At 41.4% G+C, this 18574-nt stretch overlaps 1 protein-coding gene and 1 pseudogene across 1 annotated transcript; both read left to right on the top strand.

Moving 5' to 3' along the window:
- The first annotated feature begins 5366 nt into the window (after window positions 1-5366).
- Window positions 5367-18574, top strand: part of LOC120572791 — a 363596-nt pseudogene continuing 350388 nt past the window's right edge.
- LOC120573501 (zinc finger protein 239-like) lies at window positions 10411-13066 on the top strand. The gene is made up of 2 exons (XM_039823258.1): window positions 10411-10544; window positions 11557-13066. Exons 1-2 carry the CDS (start codon window positions 10411-10413, stop codon window positions 12581-12583), a joined length of 1161 nt encoding a protein of 386 aa, XP_039679192.1. The 3' UTR covers window positions 12584-13066.

Raw genomic sequence — 18574 nt, 5'->3', positions numbered from 1 at the left:
GATCATCTCAAGGTACCAATGATCATCTCAAGGTACCAATGATCATCTCAAGGTACCAAGGATCATCTCAAGGTACTAATGCTGCATGTGTCTGTCTGTCTGTGTGTGTGTGTCTGTCTGTCTGTCTGTCTGTCTATCTGTCTGTATGTCTGTCTGTCTGTCTGTGTTTGTGTGTGTGTGTGTGTTATGCGCTTATCTCTCCGACCGTTCGTCTGATGGATTCCAAACTTGACAGGTGTCTTGCTACGGGGACGAGTAAGTGCAGTGCCAAGTGTGACGTTGTTTGGATTAGAAATGCAAAAGATATTGTTAAACATATATCGGTAAAAGAAGCACACAACGGCTTTTGCTGCTTTAGCGGCTGAACACCCCCCCTCTCACCCTGCACACTGAGTGAGCTCAGCACAGGACCAGACACAGAGAGGGTCGAAGAAAGCAGTGGTGCTTTGGTAGCTAAAATGGGAAATACACCTCAGAGCCACAAAAATGTGCAAAGTAGCACTATGTGATTAGAAATGTAGAAAATAATTTAATTATGTGAGCCCTACCATGTGTATTTTTGTGTGTGTGAGTAGGCTCCCTCGTCACCCCTTCATCATCATAAACTGTGACTCCCTCTGATGAAGGGGCCTCCTCGCGTCCTTTCATCCCCGTCACCGATGACCCCGGAGCAGCTAGCATCACAGCTGGAACCAGGACTAAGACAAGAGAGGTTAGTCTGTCTGACTGAGCATACATGTTTGGTAGGATGCGGACCATATGCTATATATATGCAACAATGTGTATTGTGATTTCCATTAATTGTGATTCTAGAAGTATTGCGATTCAACAGTATTGAGTATTGCCATTTTCTTTTTCTTCTTTAACAAAAACAAAAGTTGAATAATCCACTTCTAGAGACATAGATCATGAGACATTTCTTTAGGATTTTCTGCATTTTCTGCTTTCGCTCTGTTGTGCTGGAAACAGATATGATGCAGTCATCTTGAGCTGGGTGAGTGTGGCCATGGGGAACAGAAGGTCGAGACTGGATCAAAGATAACATCTCCTATTTGCATCTTCCATTATCAGTTCAAAACATACACGTCAATATAAATCATGTGACTGTAAGAACTGATGGTATAGGGTTGTGTTTTTTATAGTAACAGTGACTCCTGTTGACTTTAGCCCCTGTGACCGTCCTGGTGTGATGGAGTCTCTGAGGGGAGGGGAAGTGGTGGATATCACAGCCAGGGGGCACACAGCGCCTGCATCACTGCCCACGGAGAGCTCTTCACCTGGGGCAAGGCTCGCTACGGACCACTGGGCCACGGAGACAGCCAGCACCAGCTCAAACCCAAGCTGCTCAGTTTTTCACGCAACTCCAAACACTGGGCTGTATACATCTAGTGAGTGCACTGCACGGTTTGTCAGTGCACTGAAAAGGCTCGGACATACCCTCGCATGGTCAACCAGCAAGACCCCCTAATGCTGGGAAACTGCCCACACAGCTACTGGACTCGTTTTCAAAAGAACTTTAAGGGAAACTTTGCCGATTTACAATTAAATGGCATCATAATAGTGTATAGGTAGTATGTGTAAATGAACTAGGTTAAAGTTCCCTCCATCTTACAAGTGCCCAGATCTCCATACTCACAGGCCAGCAGAAAGCTAGCTGGCTCTTAGAGCTGTTGATGCAACTACAGATTGGACTTCCACTTAGGGACACAAAGAGTATAGAAGGGGGTCAAGAGAGAGAGAGCTGCCTCTCTCTCCCTCACTCAAACTCTGACTACAGGCCAAACTCAGATTAAACTGTCAAACTAGACAGCGCTGATCAAATAGAAACCAAGGTTCTCTTACTGTATTGTCTATTTCATGCCTAAGCAACCTGTAGCTCACCATGTAACTGTGATAAAAGATTTTTTGTTACCACCCAGCCACCACGTTGATTCTGTGACGTGCTTGCATTACGTCAGAGTAGTATCAAAGTAATCAGAGTAGTATCAAAGTAATCAGAGTAGTATCAAAGTAATCAGAGCAGTATCAAAGTAATCCCCGGATACTTGTCTGTACATCCAACATTTCTCAGCTTCTCTGTCACCATGTTTCAACTTCTTCTACGTATTATATATAATATTCAGCATCACAGTTTTTCTAACAACTTTTTCAACATTTTCTGACTTCAGTTGTCTGTCCGTGTATCTTTTCTTTTTCAAAGAGATTTCAACTTTGTTTTCTCACCATATTCAACAGTTTTCTCCAGAAATCAGAGAAAAAAGACACAGTATCAAAGTTATCATTTTTCAGCTTTCATCTTTTCTGTGTGTGTGTGTGTGTGTGTGTGTGTGTGTGTGTGTGTGTGTGTGTGTGTGTGTGTGTGTGTGTGTGTGTGTGTGTGTGTGTTATATATTCTGACTTCAGTTGTCTGTATATATCTGACTTTAAAAAAAGAAAATGTTCACACTATTTTCGAAGATAGTGTGAGTTTTTGCTCATAACATTTCAACTTGTTCTCAAAATATCCAGATTTTAGTTCTGTGTGGGCGAGGAGGTGGAGACAGAAATCATAATCTAGAAACGTCCATAAATTCACTCAGAAATCAGAGAAAAAATCAACGTCATCAAGGAGTAGCCAGGGCCGGATTGGAACTCATTTTCAGCCCTGGATTTTCATGCATTAGACTGCATTCACTTTACTTCACGAATGACTATATTAAAAAAATTTAATCAAAACCTTAGTAGCCTATATAAGTCTGCAATAGCCCCCTGTCCTCTACATCCTTGTAATTCGGTGTAGTTTGTAAAATATCACTATTTGTAAGTGTTGCTTAACAATGTAGATTTATTAGAAAAGTTAACATCTTAACAACAACCCAATGATGTTGAACAATATCAGAATCTGTTTCTGTGCAAATAAGTAATCACAGATTAAATAAAGAACAAGATACATGGTATTGCACTTTCTAATGACATCTATTTTTTCCTTTGAATATTTCATACAACTTTCATAATTGGTCACAAGTAATATTTGGGCATAAACCTTGATTATATTGTAGCTAATCTGATCATATTTGCTTGTTCACACACTGTGATACAACAGCTTACAGTAGATGTGCCATCCACACTGACAGCAGCTATCCCTAATGCACACTACTGGCTCTGCTTCTGACACTATATCACATTTTATAAATTGTCATAATTCTCAGCACAAATCTCTCCTTTTTACAAAGCTTTCTGATCAAGTCAAGTCAGTATCATTATGGTAGTGGTGAATCATCTGGCATCATTAATTATCCCAGGGCATTTTTCATATAGAGCAGGTCAACACCACTCTCTTATTAATTCTTATAATACTCAGTCAATGATCGACCCTACCTGCCCAAACTGGAGTTCTGGGCTCATATAGCTGCTGCTTGGTAACCTTACTGGCTCTTCATTGTCACTGTTAGCAGCAAACTGGACTAGTAGGCCTACTAGCTGCTGCTGCAGAGCTACAAGAACAAGTTTGATTCATAAACATAGACGCTGGTTTGCAGGCACTTCTCCTAACTAACTTAGCTTACCCGTCTCAACGTCTTCATTTGGCGTTTTGCTAAAAATAGAAAAAGTTCATTTGGCCGCGTCACTTTCTAGAGCTCTCCTTTTTTAAACTGACGCCTTTTCAGTGGCGTTTTGCGCTTTCTACTACCCGTTCTTTTTGCTCGCGGTGGCATCCTCCAACAAGCACCAGTGACTTGTGTACGCTGGCGTATCTTTTATTTTTTTTTAGCAAGGTGCTGCCGTCGGAGGACTCCGAACATAAATAGGTCATCATTCACCAGGCTGCACTCTGTGAGAGGGCTGCATGAATGAAGAGAACGGTGGGCTGCAAGAAAAAGAAATACTGTAAATACAAAAAGTGGGCTGCGAGTGCAGGCAGCATAGGGACAGCATCCATAATATTCAACTATGATTTAAACCCAGTGCCATACCTGAACACCGGCCCTCACAACCAAACAACCAGACCGGCCCACCGGGAATTCTCCCGGTGCTCCCAATTAGCCAATCCGGGCCTGGGAGTAGCTGAAAGGAAACATCACATATTTGTCCAACATCTTTCAGCATTTATGTCAAAATATTCAATCTATTTTTTTCTCAAAATGTTCCAACATTTTTTCCTATATATTATCTATAATATTCAGAATTTTGAACCATAATATTTCAACATTTTTATCCTAAAAATATTACAATCGCAAAATATTCTCATATTCATATAAAAACAGGCTGCTAAACTTATTTTGAACTTTTTCAGTTTTTGTCAGAATGGTGGAACATTTTTCCTTAAATAGTCTGACTTTTTGTGACCGGTTTAGCTCAGTTGGTAGAGCAGGTGCTCATATGTAGAGGTTTACTCCTTGATGCACTGGCTGCAGGTTCAACTCCGACCTGTGGTCCTTTGCTGCATGTCATTCTCCCTTGTCATGTCTTCTTCTGTCCTATGGAAATAAAGGACTAAAATGCCCCAAAAAATTATTATGAATTTATTTCTCTTGTTTTTTTCTAAAAGAAGCAGCAGAACTTGTTTTAAGCTCTATTTTTAATTTATTTTTCTATATATATTTTAATTTTTTATATACTATATATATTTGTGTGTGTGTGTGTGTATATTTTGTCTTGAGCTTTTCTTAAATGTGATTCTTCTCCTCCAGGCTCCTGGCCCCGCCTACTCCACAGGATCAGCCAATCAGAAGACAGGTGGGGAGAAACAGACAGAAGATCTGATCATCGGACCTAAAAGAAGACGTGACGTGATGTTGTTGACTCATCTGGTTTATATCATTATTAAATATATATATGACAACACGTCACATTGATCAAAGCTACATTTCTGTACTTTCCCAATAAAAAAGATATTGGGCTGTGATTTTGGTGAAAAATGAAGCTGAAAATAAAGTTTCTGACTCACTGAGTATGTTTACATTCACATCAATATTATTTAATGTTTGATACAGGTCATGTAAACAGCATATTCTGGCTGGATATTCATAATGATGAAGATGTTTCTGATGTGAGCTTTGTTGTATTATTGTTTTCAATTCATATTAAATATCAAGTTAAACTGTAAGACATAAAGAAGTATCTGGATGGAAAAATATTTTTAAACTTCATATTTGGACAGAAAGTAGCTTTTGGGTGGAGTTCACCTTTTAAACGTCCTGGAGCTGCGCACACACACACACACACACACACACACACACACACACACACACACACACACACACACACACACACACACACACACACACACACTCTCTCTCTCTCTCTCTCTCTCTCTCCTGTACAGCAGGGGGCGCTATGCACCTACTAGCTGTTAGTAATCCTCCATTAAAGAAGAGAAGAGGAAGAGGAGGAGCTGTGCTGGATCTCAGGACCAGAGAGGAATGGAGGAGGACGACCAGAACCCGGAGCAGCGGAGCACCGAGGTCCCCAGAAGACCAGCAGCAGACTGGGACTCTGATAGCAGCCATGTTCAGGTCCGTGTTCTCCTCTCATAGAACGGTACTGGCTGGAGCAGCTTTCTGCCGCTGGCGCACCAAATGCTGGCTCGGCTCTAATGGTCGGCTCTTTGGAAAGTAGAGAGGGGGGGGGGGAGACCTACTAGATTCAGAGTTCTCCTCCTAGAATGTAATGTGAAATGTAACATGTTCACACCTCTCGGTGTATCGTCCGTTCATTGTGTTGTTAGAGATCTAATGTGGGAATAGAAAGACGTGTTTTTAGAGAGAGAGGAACAAACAATGGAGCGTTTTCCCTCCAAAACTAACTAACGGAGCTGAACACAGGAAACACACCGCGGATACATCAGGACTTTTTAACATATTCCACACTATACAATTTTAGCGCGTATAGAGCCAGCATATCTCCACCAGACTCCATGTAAATAATCAGGACTTTTAGCGTGTATAGAGCCAGCATATCTCCACCAGACTCCATGTAAATAATCAGGACTTTTAGCGTGTATAGAGCCAGCATATCTCCACCAGACTCCATGTAAATAATCAGGATATTTAGTTTCTGTCCACTTTGAAATAAGTGTGTTTTAATAATAATAACATTTCTATTTTATTTAAATGGAGTCTGGTGAAAAAAAAACAACGTTATTCTAAGGTACCGTCTATGTACTGGACTTTTCCTCAGGTAGCTAGTAAATAAGCGTGATTATTATTTTTTCCATAATCGAGCAGCCCTAATAAATATATATATATATATATATATATATATATATATATATATATATATATATATATATATATATATATATTTATTTATTTATTTATGGCTATCATTTATAAATTCAATTAACTTATGTTATGTTTACTGTAAGCCAAATTTACCTTCGGGTATTAATGTTACCTTACCTTTTTAGAGAGAACAGAACAAACAATGAAAAGTTTCTCTCCAAAACTAACCAACAACCAAACATAGCCTATAAGGCTTTGACTTTTGCCCAAAAATCATATTTGAAGTTAATTTGTTTATTAATATTTGAATATATTTGAATATTTATAAATAATATTTTGACCATTAAATGTCTTCAGTAAGACTTGGGTTGTATATGTTCTGTCCACCAGAGGGCAGTGTATCAGTCAATGTCAATAGGCAGGCAATGATGTTTCCAGAAGAAAAACCCACTGCCACAACTGTTTTTTTTTAATTAAAAGTCAGACCCTGGATTAAACAGTTGACCCAAAGTGCTTTTCACAATGTCGTGATCGCACCAATTCATGCGAATTCAACCAATAACCGCAAAGTTTCTGCAAATTTGACCAATAACCGGAGTGCCAGACTTTGCATCAGTACATGACCCTGAGAGCCAATGACCAAGCGGGGGTGAGAATGGGTTGACATCACACGTACGTCGCCAAATTCATTTCCTTGTAAGACGAGACGTGTGTACCTCGAACAACTCACATTTACCAACAAAACGTACAACGAAAGACGCTGTAACGTTTTTTTCACTGTAAAGTCTCTGAAAGCGGCTGCTGTTTCCTGTCGGCTCTAGGTCGACTCTCTGCAGCGGGCGGTGCTGCTGCTTGACTGACGCATGCACACACAAACACACAGGTCAAATCACGATGACCTAAATTGAGGACCGCAACACTTGTTATTGTAAGTGCAATGATAAGTTAAAGTCCAATAAGTACTTTATCAAACTGTGTGAATGTGTACCAGGCCAGGATAGGAAATTAACTAATAATAAAAAAAATGTGTCTTAAATCCACCAGCCATTTTCATATTATACCAGCATCCTGAGCCTTTTTGGTAAGGTTACTAAGAAAACTCAGCCCAGAGTAGTTTTATTCTCCCCAAAAACAAGTTTTGTTTTATTTTTAAAAAACTATACCAAAAAATCGCAACTTTCTCAGTCTCCAACAAACATACAAAAGACTGTTTACAGGTAGAGCAGGGAAGGCAGAAACAGTATGCTTTAAAGATACAGTACAGGCCAAAAGTTTGGGCACACTTCTCATTCGATATGTTTCTTTATTTTCATGACTATTTACATTGTAGATTCTCACTGAAAGCATCAAAACTATGAATGAACACAAATGGAATTATGTACTTAACAAAAAAGTGTGAAATAACTGAAAACATGTCATATTTTAGATTCTTCAAAGTAGACACCCTTTGCTTTTTTTGATAACTCTGCAAACCCTTGGTGTTCTCTCAATGAGCTTCATGAGGTAGTCACCTGAAATTTTTCACTTCACAGGTGTGCTTTGTCAGGGTTCATTAGTGGAATTTTTTCCCTTAATAAAAAAGCAAAGGGTGGCTATTTTGAAGAATCTAAAATATAAGACATGTTTTCAGTTATTTCACACTTTCTTGTTACATAATTCATTGAATTATGTAACAAAAACAATATACAGCTGTGTTAATAACAATTAAAACTGTAGACAAATGTCAGCAGTTTCTCTCCATGTTGCAGGTGAGCCGTGTGAGTGAATGGGGGGGGGGCTGCGCGGAGGACAGATCATAACACAGGCACAGCTTTACAGAAGGAAAGAGTCATGTAACTCAACATTAAACATATCGATATAAACGACATCGCTTCGTTAATGGAGAGGCAGCAAATGCGAGGACGTTAGGTGCACCGGTGCCACCTAGGAAAAATCTTAGTCGCACCCTTACAAATTTTGGTCGCATATGCGACCAAATTGGTCGCACTCTCGAGCCCTGATGTGTGTAATTATAATGTGTTGAGTTATTTAAACAAACGATTGGGGAAATAAACGCCGCTTGTCCACGAGTCTCATTGATAGAGCCTGCGGCTGGATGTAGTTCTATCAATGAGAGCTAGCTCCTCCTAGAATTCCTCTGAAATTCACAAATTCATTAACTTGAAATCGGACACCATTGTTAGCTTTATAAAATATTTAGCTAGATGTTGTACACGTGGCGTGACGAAATTCAAACCCTAAATATACTCGAATTACGCTGTAAATGAAGCTAACCATCCGTGATTTGTAGCTACACGTAGCTAGGATTGAAGGGACAGTCGCAGCTAACGAAACACTTTGTCTTCACAGATATTCATTAACTTGAAATCGGACACCGTTGTCAGCTTTATAAGACCTTTAGTTAGATGTTGTATAAGTGGCGTGACATTGTGTGTAACATGAGGTAACAGATTGCTGGTGTAACAAGCTCGCTGACCGCGCTCTCACTCTCAAACAACGGGCCATTTAGCTAGCAGGAAGAGGGGAGCTGAAGGCCCTGGAGCTCTGTCAGGGCAGTGGTGTTTGGTAGTCCCTGCTGTGGGCTGCCGTGACGGAGCTCCAAGTACCTCATAGCAGGCCGGGGGCTGTGAAGGAAGGCAGCACCGCCGGGCGGCGAGGCAGCACTGGCGGGCGGAGAGGCAGCACCAGCGGCTGAACTCCGACACACAGTCTTACCAAATTTGCAATTAGTCATCAATTTTCGTGAAACGGCCCATATTTGAGCTTTATATAGTTGATTTCTCACTTTAAAAAGTCTCAGAAGTGAATTTAATAACGAAATAGCCGACAATGTATAACTTTGCAGTGTCTGAAATATGAGACCTGCTGTCAAGTCTCCCATGTGTTTCTATGTGGTTTTTCAAACCAATCAGCGCATAGCTCATTCTGAATATTCATTAGCATACCATATTTGGAAGAAAAGCTCTTGTTCCAAATAGAGCCATATTCACAGGGTACTTAAGGGCCTAATAAAATAGCATTTGGGCAATTTTCAGCCCAACCAATGTTACATACCCCATTAGGAGACCTTAAGGAACAGTGTAAATATGGCTACAATCTGATAGTCGCATACAGTATATAGTAGCCTAGGAACAGAATAGCTTACTACTCATCATCATCATCATCATCATCATCATCATCATCATCATCATCATCATCATCATTATTATTATTTGAGGCACTTTCTTGCAGGATTTCACTGAACATATCAGACAGCGAGGGTGTATGCCCCTCATCTGGTGCAGAGAGACAAGTCTTTTTTTCTGAGTTCTGATCTCCTCCTGCGCTGGGCGCTGCTCCGTCTCCGTCTCCACGCGGGTTCTCTGCATCCATCGCGGCCTGGATCATTTCTCGTGCGCCCTGCTTTATTTCCGCATCCAATAATGGTCTTTATAACGCGGATCAAGTACAGTCGCAATAAAGTTTAGAGGATCCAAATAGATCTCTCTGAAACGTGTGCTGACAGTACTTTTCATTGTTTTCACTCCGTGGTCCGTCTCAACCTCTTTGCTTAGGAGACGCTTTGCAGGAGGAACGGATTGGGTACTGACACACGTGCAGGTCGCGGTTTCTGTTTGAGTCATCACAACATTTCGGCCGTATTGTTTCGGTGATAACAGTATTTCGACCGACAACCGAAAATGCCCTTTGGTGCATCCCTAGTCTCTACCCACCTTTTCCAAAAGGCCTAACCCACATGACTTTAAACTCCATCAAAATAATGGATAGATGCTTTATTTAAATTTTCTATCTCAATCTTTTAAATGTTTGTTTTAATAATTTTTTTTAACTGTATTTTAGCTTATTTTAACTGTAAGGTGTCCTTGAATGCTGTGAAAGGCACCCAAAGATAAAATGTATTATTATTAGGTATGGGGCCAATCTGATCCGTTATTGGTATCGGGACCGATACCAGCGTTCCCGATCCAACCTGCGGGGATATCCGATATCCATGTCTGCGCTTTAACGTTGTTTGCTGAAATTACTCCACAGGTGATTCCTGCCGGCTAGTCTGCTAGCTGGCTGCAAACTGTGGAATGGATTTCCTGAACGGAGGCGTGGCTCAATGAGGCACAGAGTTATGAGACACGCCCCTGCTCAGGAAATCCATTCCACAGTTTGCAGGTAGCTAGCAGGATAGCATTGAGCAGCATTGTGGCAAGCCAACATGTCCGCTGTGTGGAAATACTTTACACTGGAAACACCGCAGAGCAAGACAGCAAAATGCAATGTTTGCAAAGCCGTAATTCAGAGAGGCGGAAGCTCCCTCGCGTCGTACAACACACATGGTGGTGTGCCACGGTAAAATTTCCAGCGCCACGGTATCAGAAACAGGGCAGACGCACAACAGGTTTCCGCTATGTACACCACGCACCACCATCACTTTTCATAAACAGCCAAATGAACTTTGGCTGTTTATGAAAAGTACAGCCGTCTGCTGTACTGAACTCAAGCGAACTGTCATTCGCTCTCTCTCCCCCTAGGGTGAGCAGAGCAACTGGAACAGTGACAGGACATCATCACTCGTGAAGTCATGGCAACCAAATAAACAGGACGAGTGATAAACAACTACGAAAGCCGCAACATGAAATCCCTACTCACGTGGCTCCCGTGAAATTTGACAGCTACAGTTTATTGGAAAATAGTGTTGGGCACGCTGACTTTGATGAATTTACTGTTTATCAGACTCCAGATGAGACAGGAACGTTAGCTAACGCTGCTGTGACGGCCCCTCTGCCTCTGACTCCCGTTGCAGGAGAACGCTGTTTTCCTCCAACACGCTGTATAACGTTACTGTTTTAAAACCATTTTCCAGGTTAGTGGGGGTGCATACCGCTCAAAACTAACATGAAAAACGTAGCTAGTAATGTTCACTCAGCGTTTAGTTTTGTTGTTAAACTGTGTGTAAAATGAGCGGTGACTTTAAATCACCCTACGGTACCGTCTATTTGCTGGATGGTTTCAAGTTTACGGTCGGCAGCTAACATTAGCAGATAAGCCCGAACACTGACGTCCAATACCACCCACCACACACTTTTCTTATATTTCAAGACTCAAGTTCAGTCAAGATTTTTTTCACTTTAATCCCTGGTTTCATTACAATTTGCCTGAAAAATTTAGAATATTTCAGAACTTATAAAAGTTATGAAGAGTACATTTGCATTTTCAAAAATAACATGTCTGCAACAGGCACATATTTTCCTTAATTTTGTCATGAATTATTGTATGAAGAGTTAAAATCGTGAGTGAGAGGAAGTTCAGGGTTTAAAGAAGTTTGTTCATTAACTTTCTCTCTGTTTGTCTGTTGTTATAGAAACAGAGAGGAGGAGAGGGACCAAAACGTCATCACTGTCAACACTGTGACAAATCCTTCAAAACATCTGGATATTCATCAGAGAGTTCACACTGGACAGAATCTACACAGCTGTGAGCAATGTGGGGCAGCTTTCACACTACAGAGTTCTCTAAAAACACATCAACGCATTCACACTGGAGAAAAGCCTTACAGCTGTGATCAATGTGGGGCAGCTTTCACACGACAGATCACCCTAAAAAGCCATCAACGTATTCATACTGGAGAGAAGCCGTACAGCTGTGACCGATGTGGGGCAGCTTTCACACAACAAGTTAACCTTAAAAGACATCAACGCATTCACACTGGAGAGAAGCCGTACAGCTGTGATCAATGTGGGGCAGCTTTCACACGACAGATCACCCTAAAAAGCCATCAACGTATTCATACTGGAGAGAAGCCGTACATCTGTGATCAATGTGGGGCAGCTTTCACACAACAGGTTAACCTTAAAAGACATCAACGCCTTCACACTGGAGAGAAGCCGTACAGCTGTGATCAATGTGGGGCAGCTTTCACACGACAGAGTGACCTAAAAAACCATCAACGCCGTCACACTGGAGAGAAGCTTCACAGCTGTGATCAATGTGGGGCAGCTTTCACACGACAGAGTGACCTAAAAAGACATCAACGCCTTCACACTGGAGAGAATCTTCACAGCTGTGATCAATGTGGGGCAGCTTTCACACACCAGAGTAACCTGAAAATACATCAGCGCATTCACTCAGGAGAGAAGCCGTACAGCTGTGTTATATGTGGGGCAGCTTTTACACACCAGAGTACCCTAAAAATACATCAGCGCATTCACACTGGAGAGAAGCCGTACAGCTGTGATTTATGTGGTAAAACCTTTTCTCTGTGTGGTAACCTAGAATGCCACAGACGTGTTCACACTGGAGAGAAGCCGTACTGGTGTGAACAATGTGGGAAAACCTTTTCTCACATTAGTAACCTTAAATATCACCAGCGCATTCACACTGCCTCGTAGTGAACATGTTTCCGAGCCAAGCTGTTTCCTCCTGCCTCCTCCTCATGCCCTGATAGCTGTGTTGTTATATTCTGATCTTCTCTCCACATTGAAGGCTGACCAGCAGTAACTTGATCTTCTGAACACCATGGATGTTATCCTGGCTACGACTACATATTACACTCCATTAATTTCACTCAAAATTAGCTTTTATTCCTGTAATACAATATGTTGAGTTCAGGGTTCAACTGCTGGGGCTATTTAACTAATGCTGCAACAAAGGAGTATTAGTTCTTCATTAAAGAAATCCGATAACTAATGTAATGTCAAATTGCTGAAATATTTAGTCTATCGTCCCTTAAGACGAAGAAAAGAAGCTAATCTTTGTAACTTTAATCAAAAAATGTCTGCTGCTGCTGCTTATAAAAAGACTTGAACAGTTAATGGGCCCTATTTTAACGAAATGAAACGCAAGTGTGAAACGCAAAACGCAAGTAGCTTTGTGGGCGGATCTCGAGCGCTGTTGCTATTATACCGGCGGGATAAATGAGTCTTGCGCCCGACGCAAATCTAAATGGGTTGGTCTGAAGTAGCTAGGTGTGGTTTGGGCGTAACGTGAAAATAACCAATCAGAGCGTCATCTCACATTCCCTTTAAGAGCAGGCGCGCTTGTTCCATGGCGGGTTGCTATTATGATGGCGGATTTGCCTGGCGCACGCCAGCGGGAGCTGTCCGAGATGCGGCAAAGTAACAAATGCCCGTCTTGTCCGGGTGGCGATGTTGCTGCTCCTCTCGGGCGGATTTCCTCAAGTCTGGAGAGGATTGCTGCAGCCATGGAGCGTGGGCCTCCAAACACACCACCTGCACCTGTTGTGCCACTTCCTCCTCCCCCTACTCCATCTCCGTCCACCCGCTCCACCAGGAGCGCATCGCGCATTACTCCCGGACCAGATTCCGCCGGAGTGTCCAATCCCACCGTAGTTCAACATCACGTCTCCTTAAGTCCTCTAATATTTCCTCATTTATGTCATCAACACATCCATGATTCATGGGAAGTGCAAAAAACAAAAGCAAAAAACAATATAAAAAACAAAAAAAAAAAAAAAAAATGGTGGTTTTTTGAGGACTGTACTGTAGCCTCCTGACCTATCCAAACAACTGAAGCGCATTTTCAGTAATATTTTTCCTTGTAATTATGTATGGTTTGCAAAAATGGGAACTGCTGCGTCCCTTTAGATGAGAGAAGTGTATGCGCGTTGTGCACACGCTACATTATGGCCAAGCATGCGCCCCTAAAATAGCATCTGAATAACGCGCTACTGACTTTAGACTAGCACCACTGACCTTAGACCAGGTTTTTCCTGGTCAGTGGCGGAATTGTTTTCTGAAACTGCAAAATAGCACCAGGTAACGTTTGCGCCGGAACACGCCTCCTCTTTTCGCTGAACCACCCCCGGGAGCGCAAATACATTCCCTAATTTACCGACGTGCGTCTGTGGAGGGAAAAGTCCGCTGTGCGTCGGGTGCAAAATAGGAATGATACATGCGTCGGTGTACAAAGGGAATTGCGCTGAGTGCAAGACATTTAATTAAATATCACATTAGTTAACATTAATCCTCCTTTTAAGCTAACAATAAGTATAGTGACTGTCCTGATGTTGAAATAAGCTAATGCTAGCTTGTGTCAGGTAAAGTATTTATTATTTCAGTAATTAGTAATACCTCAGTAAGATGCCTGTAAAAAGGTTTGTGTTACTGAACGGTTTCTTTAATTGTGGATAGACACATATTAGGAGGAGCACAATGTTCCTGATGAAATGGTCGCCGTGTCAACATATAGCTCCGAAAAAACAGCAGTGGCCAATGATAGATAGATAGATAGATAGATAGATAGATAGATGTGTGTGTGTGTGTATATATATATATATATATATATATATATATATATATATATATACGTATGTATGTACGTACGTATGTATGTACGTACGTACAGGCCAAAAGTTTGGACACTCCTTCTCATTCAATGTTTCTTTATTTTCATGACTATTTACATTGTAGATTCTCACTGAAGGCATCAAAACTATGAATGAACACATATGGAATTATGTACTTAACAAAAAAGTGTGAAATAACTGAAAACATGTCTTATATTTTAGATTCTTCAAAGTAGCCACCCTTTGCTTTTTTTGATAACTCTGCAAACCCTTGGTGTTCTCTCAATGAGCTTCATGAGGTAGTCACCTGAAATGGTTTTACCTTCACAGGTGTGCTTTGTCAGGGTTAATTAGTGGAATTATTTCCCTTATTAATAAAAAAGCAAAGGGTGGTACTTCTGAAGAATCTAAAATAAAAGACCGTTTTCGTTAACTTTTGTTAAGTACATAATTCCATATGTGTTCATTCATAGTTTTGATGCCTTCAGTGAGAATCTACAATGTAAATAGTTATCTATCTATCTATCTATCTATCTATCTATCTATCTATCTATCTATCTATCTATCTATCTATCTCTCTCTCTCTCTCTCTCTCTCTCTCTCTCTCTCTCTCTCTCTCTCTCTCTCTAACAGGCTTCTTCAGTGTATTAGACACATGAGAACAGCTGGTTGTATTCGGGGGGAAGTTTGCGAGCTTTTGGATAATTCTGGCATTTTTAACCCATGTATAATCATTTGTTTTATTAATTTGTTCTGTCCTCTTCTTAAATAAACTGAATAGAATTGAACTTTCACATTAGGTTTCTGACTTTTTTACAGGTGTATTCTTCTTTATGACACTCTTATGACTCCATATCATTCTTCAGTTTAGCACAAACATTCAACATCAACACACAGATACATGGTTTTTATTGGACATGAAGGGAAAAACTGTCTTTTGAAAAGTAAGTAGAGAGGCATTTCCTGCAGAAAATGCTTGTGAATGCTTAAAAGCTAAATTGCTAAAGCTGAACTAGATTGCTGGCTTTAATGCGTAAGAAGAAGGTAAAGCAGTGAAAAAAGTTGGAATGGTTTAAATTAGTTAATTTAAAAAAAAAAAAGTCAAATAACACCAAAAATGTGTTTACAAAAGTGGAATATTTTAGGGTTTTTGTTGGTTTCATTGTATGACATTTTTGTAAAAGCTGATGCTAAACTGATTTGCTGGCCTTAATTTGAATTAATATATATATTCAATATTTTCAAAAATACAAATAGAATTTACAAGTCGTAAAAAGATTCCTAATGAATAAAAGATGCAGAATATTTTAAAGGTCCCATGGAATGAAAAATTCACTTTATGAGTTTTTTTAACATTAATATGAGTTCCCCCAGCCTGCCTATGGTCCCCCAGTGGCTAGAAATGGTGATATGTGTAAACCGAGCCCTGGGTATCCTGCTCTGCCTTTGAGAAAATGAAAGCTCAGATGGACCAATCAGGAACCTTCCCTTTATGACGTCATGAGGGGAAATGTTACCTCCCCTTTCTCTTCTTTGCCCGCCACCCACAGCTGCCCAGAGAATTTGGACCATGAGGAAAAAAACGTTTGAAAAAAAGTCATACTATAGTATGTCAAAAAATTTCGACATAGTATGTCGAAATTTTTGAAAAAAAAAAGTCATAGTATATCATGTTGCATATTTTGAAATAAAATAATAGTATAGATGGTGGGTCAGTAGGGCGGACACAGCGGGTAAAGACGCGGCTGCTGGAATAAAACCGGAGATTTCCACCACAGTAGACGGTCCAATGGTGGTGGAAGATGAGCTGGTGAACTTTCTTGTGGTGAAATTGAGAACTCTAAGTCAGGATGATATTGTTATGTTGACTGTCAACCACTTTGGGTCAGAGGGGATTGAGAGCTCAAAGAGCTTGAGCTTTGCCCAAATACCACTCAACGCTGCATCTCGCACAAAGGACAACAAAAAGACGCTAACAACGGTAAGAGCTGTCTGAAAGTGCTCAACGAGGCTGGTGGAAACATTCCTAGGTTTGTGTCTCATCATTAGGATGATCTTCCCCCGGTGACGTTCAACAGCATTGATGTTTCTTGTCTGCTAGGGAAAATCGAATGTCTTAGCATGAATGTATCAACCATGATACAGGCCATGTCTGCGCAGACCGATATCTGCGAGGATCTCCGGTCAGTTACAGCCGGTCTAGACCAACGCACGTACGCAATCGAGAAGCCTGGAGGAAGTTCACCAAGGAGGCCCCGAGTCGGGGAATGGACAGTGACGGCTGGTACCTGGATGCACGGTTGTGGGTGCCAGCTGTAGCATTCACGTAGGGTACAGATTTAATCATTGGCAAATTATCAAAGATGTTTTATCAATATTAATAAAGTTATGAATATGGTTATTAATAACTTTATCAAATCGACAAACAATCAAAACAGGGCACCACCCTGCTAGTCAGGGACCAATAATCAAACTGTGGAACAGTCTCATTTCTGTGGTAATCCTTTAAAAAGGAAATAAAGGAAGGGGTGAATCCAAGCACGGACCTGATCGACCAGCGATTATTACAACAAGTACACAAATAATCACAAGCAACTGCTAATTAAGTATAATAAGATTTATTAACGTCACAATTATCAGTAGCTAATCAATAATCCTTCAATAATAAACTTATATATCTTTTACCATATCACAACCAAAACAAAGCCAAAACAAAGCAGCATGTGTCATGGACACGTCTGTGGGTGGGTGTGTGTGTGTGTGTGTGTGTGTGTGTGTGTGTGTGTGTGTGTGTGTGTGTGTGTGTGTGTGTGAGCGAAGGAGGAGGGGCGGTGTCAAAATGTAGGCCTAACACAAAAACCAAACTGGCTACTCCTGTGAGCTGCACAAAACTATTTAGCCTCAGGAGGGCGGTAGTGGTGCTGCGTGCACGGGGAGGAGCTGAAGAAGCCGAGGGGGTTGCTAGGCAACGCGCACGCTTAGCCTAGTATGCTAGGTCATGTGTTAGCTCTGTACAGGGTGATGCCGACTCCACGTGTGAAGCTAATCTACCGCGTTAGCTCGGGAGCTACGCGGCTAGCCTGTGTCGTGTGTGTGTGTGTGTGTGTGTGTTAGTAAGAGGAGAAAGAGAAGAAGAGTAAAGAAAAGAGGCACTTTGATCTTAATTATCGATAATGACCTAGTTCCCCTCAGCCACTCAGTCCTACAGACTGAGACTTTGGTTTTGCTGAGGAAAAACACTGGTGCGTTTTTCATAGGATCCTCCGAAATTAAATCCACTTTCTCCAGAAAATAGAAGTTGAGCACAAGCGCTTGCGCGCCTCCTGTCAGCAACGGAGTTGCAGGTGAAGACGAGGGAGTTTCCTAGGGTCAGGTTATTTATAGGTTCAGACCCTCTGCTGTGTTTATGGTCCCGCTGAACCAATAGGAAGACTCAAAACTCTTGAAAGGGTGAAGACTACAGCCTTGTAGTCCTTTGACTTCCTGCCAGTTGTGAGGCGTTTCCCTTCTGGCTGGCCCTTTCACATAGAGGTGTGAATTAACCAGGCTTTGGGGTTAACATACAGGCCAAGATTCCTTTGTCTTGGCCACATGTCCCCTTGTCTCTGAGCACATGTGTGTCTTGTATCCAGAGGTCAGTTTAATCTGAGGCCTTTTGGTTAAAATCAGGTTTAATCAGACTCTTGGTCCCCAACACAGCGCAACGGAGGAAGTCTTGAGTGAGGGGAGCGGAGAGAGATCTACCCCGGCATGGAGCAGGGTAGTGAAGACAACCGTTAACTGGAGATACTGCTCAGCCCAAGGCCAAACTGAACGCTCCGAGAAAGGAGAAGAAAAGTGGCTTTGTTGGAACCAGTGAGGGAGGAAACATACGGGTTGTAAAGACTAAGTTGGTGAGTGTTTTTGCAACAAAATTCTCCCCAGATGTAAATTCGGAAACATTGGCTAGTTACTTGAAAGATAAACTACATTGTGATGTAAAATGCCAAAAGATAGAAAACTCCTTCAAAGAAATTGCAGAATGCAATGAGGTGAGTGAAATGTATGAACCACAGCTGTGGCCAGAGGGCGTCTT

The sequence above is a fragment of the Perca fluviatilis genome, chromosome 14 (assembly GCF_010015445.1).
Source record: "Perca fluviatilis chromosome 14, GENO_Pfluv_1.0, whole genome shotgun sequence".
Classification (NCBI taxonomy): domain Eukaryota; kingdom Metazoa; phylum Chordata; class Actinopteri; order Perciformes; family Percidae; genus Perca; species Perca fluviatilis.
This window is presented reverse-complemented; position numbering and strand designations above follow the sequence as displayed.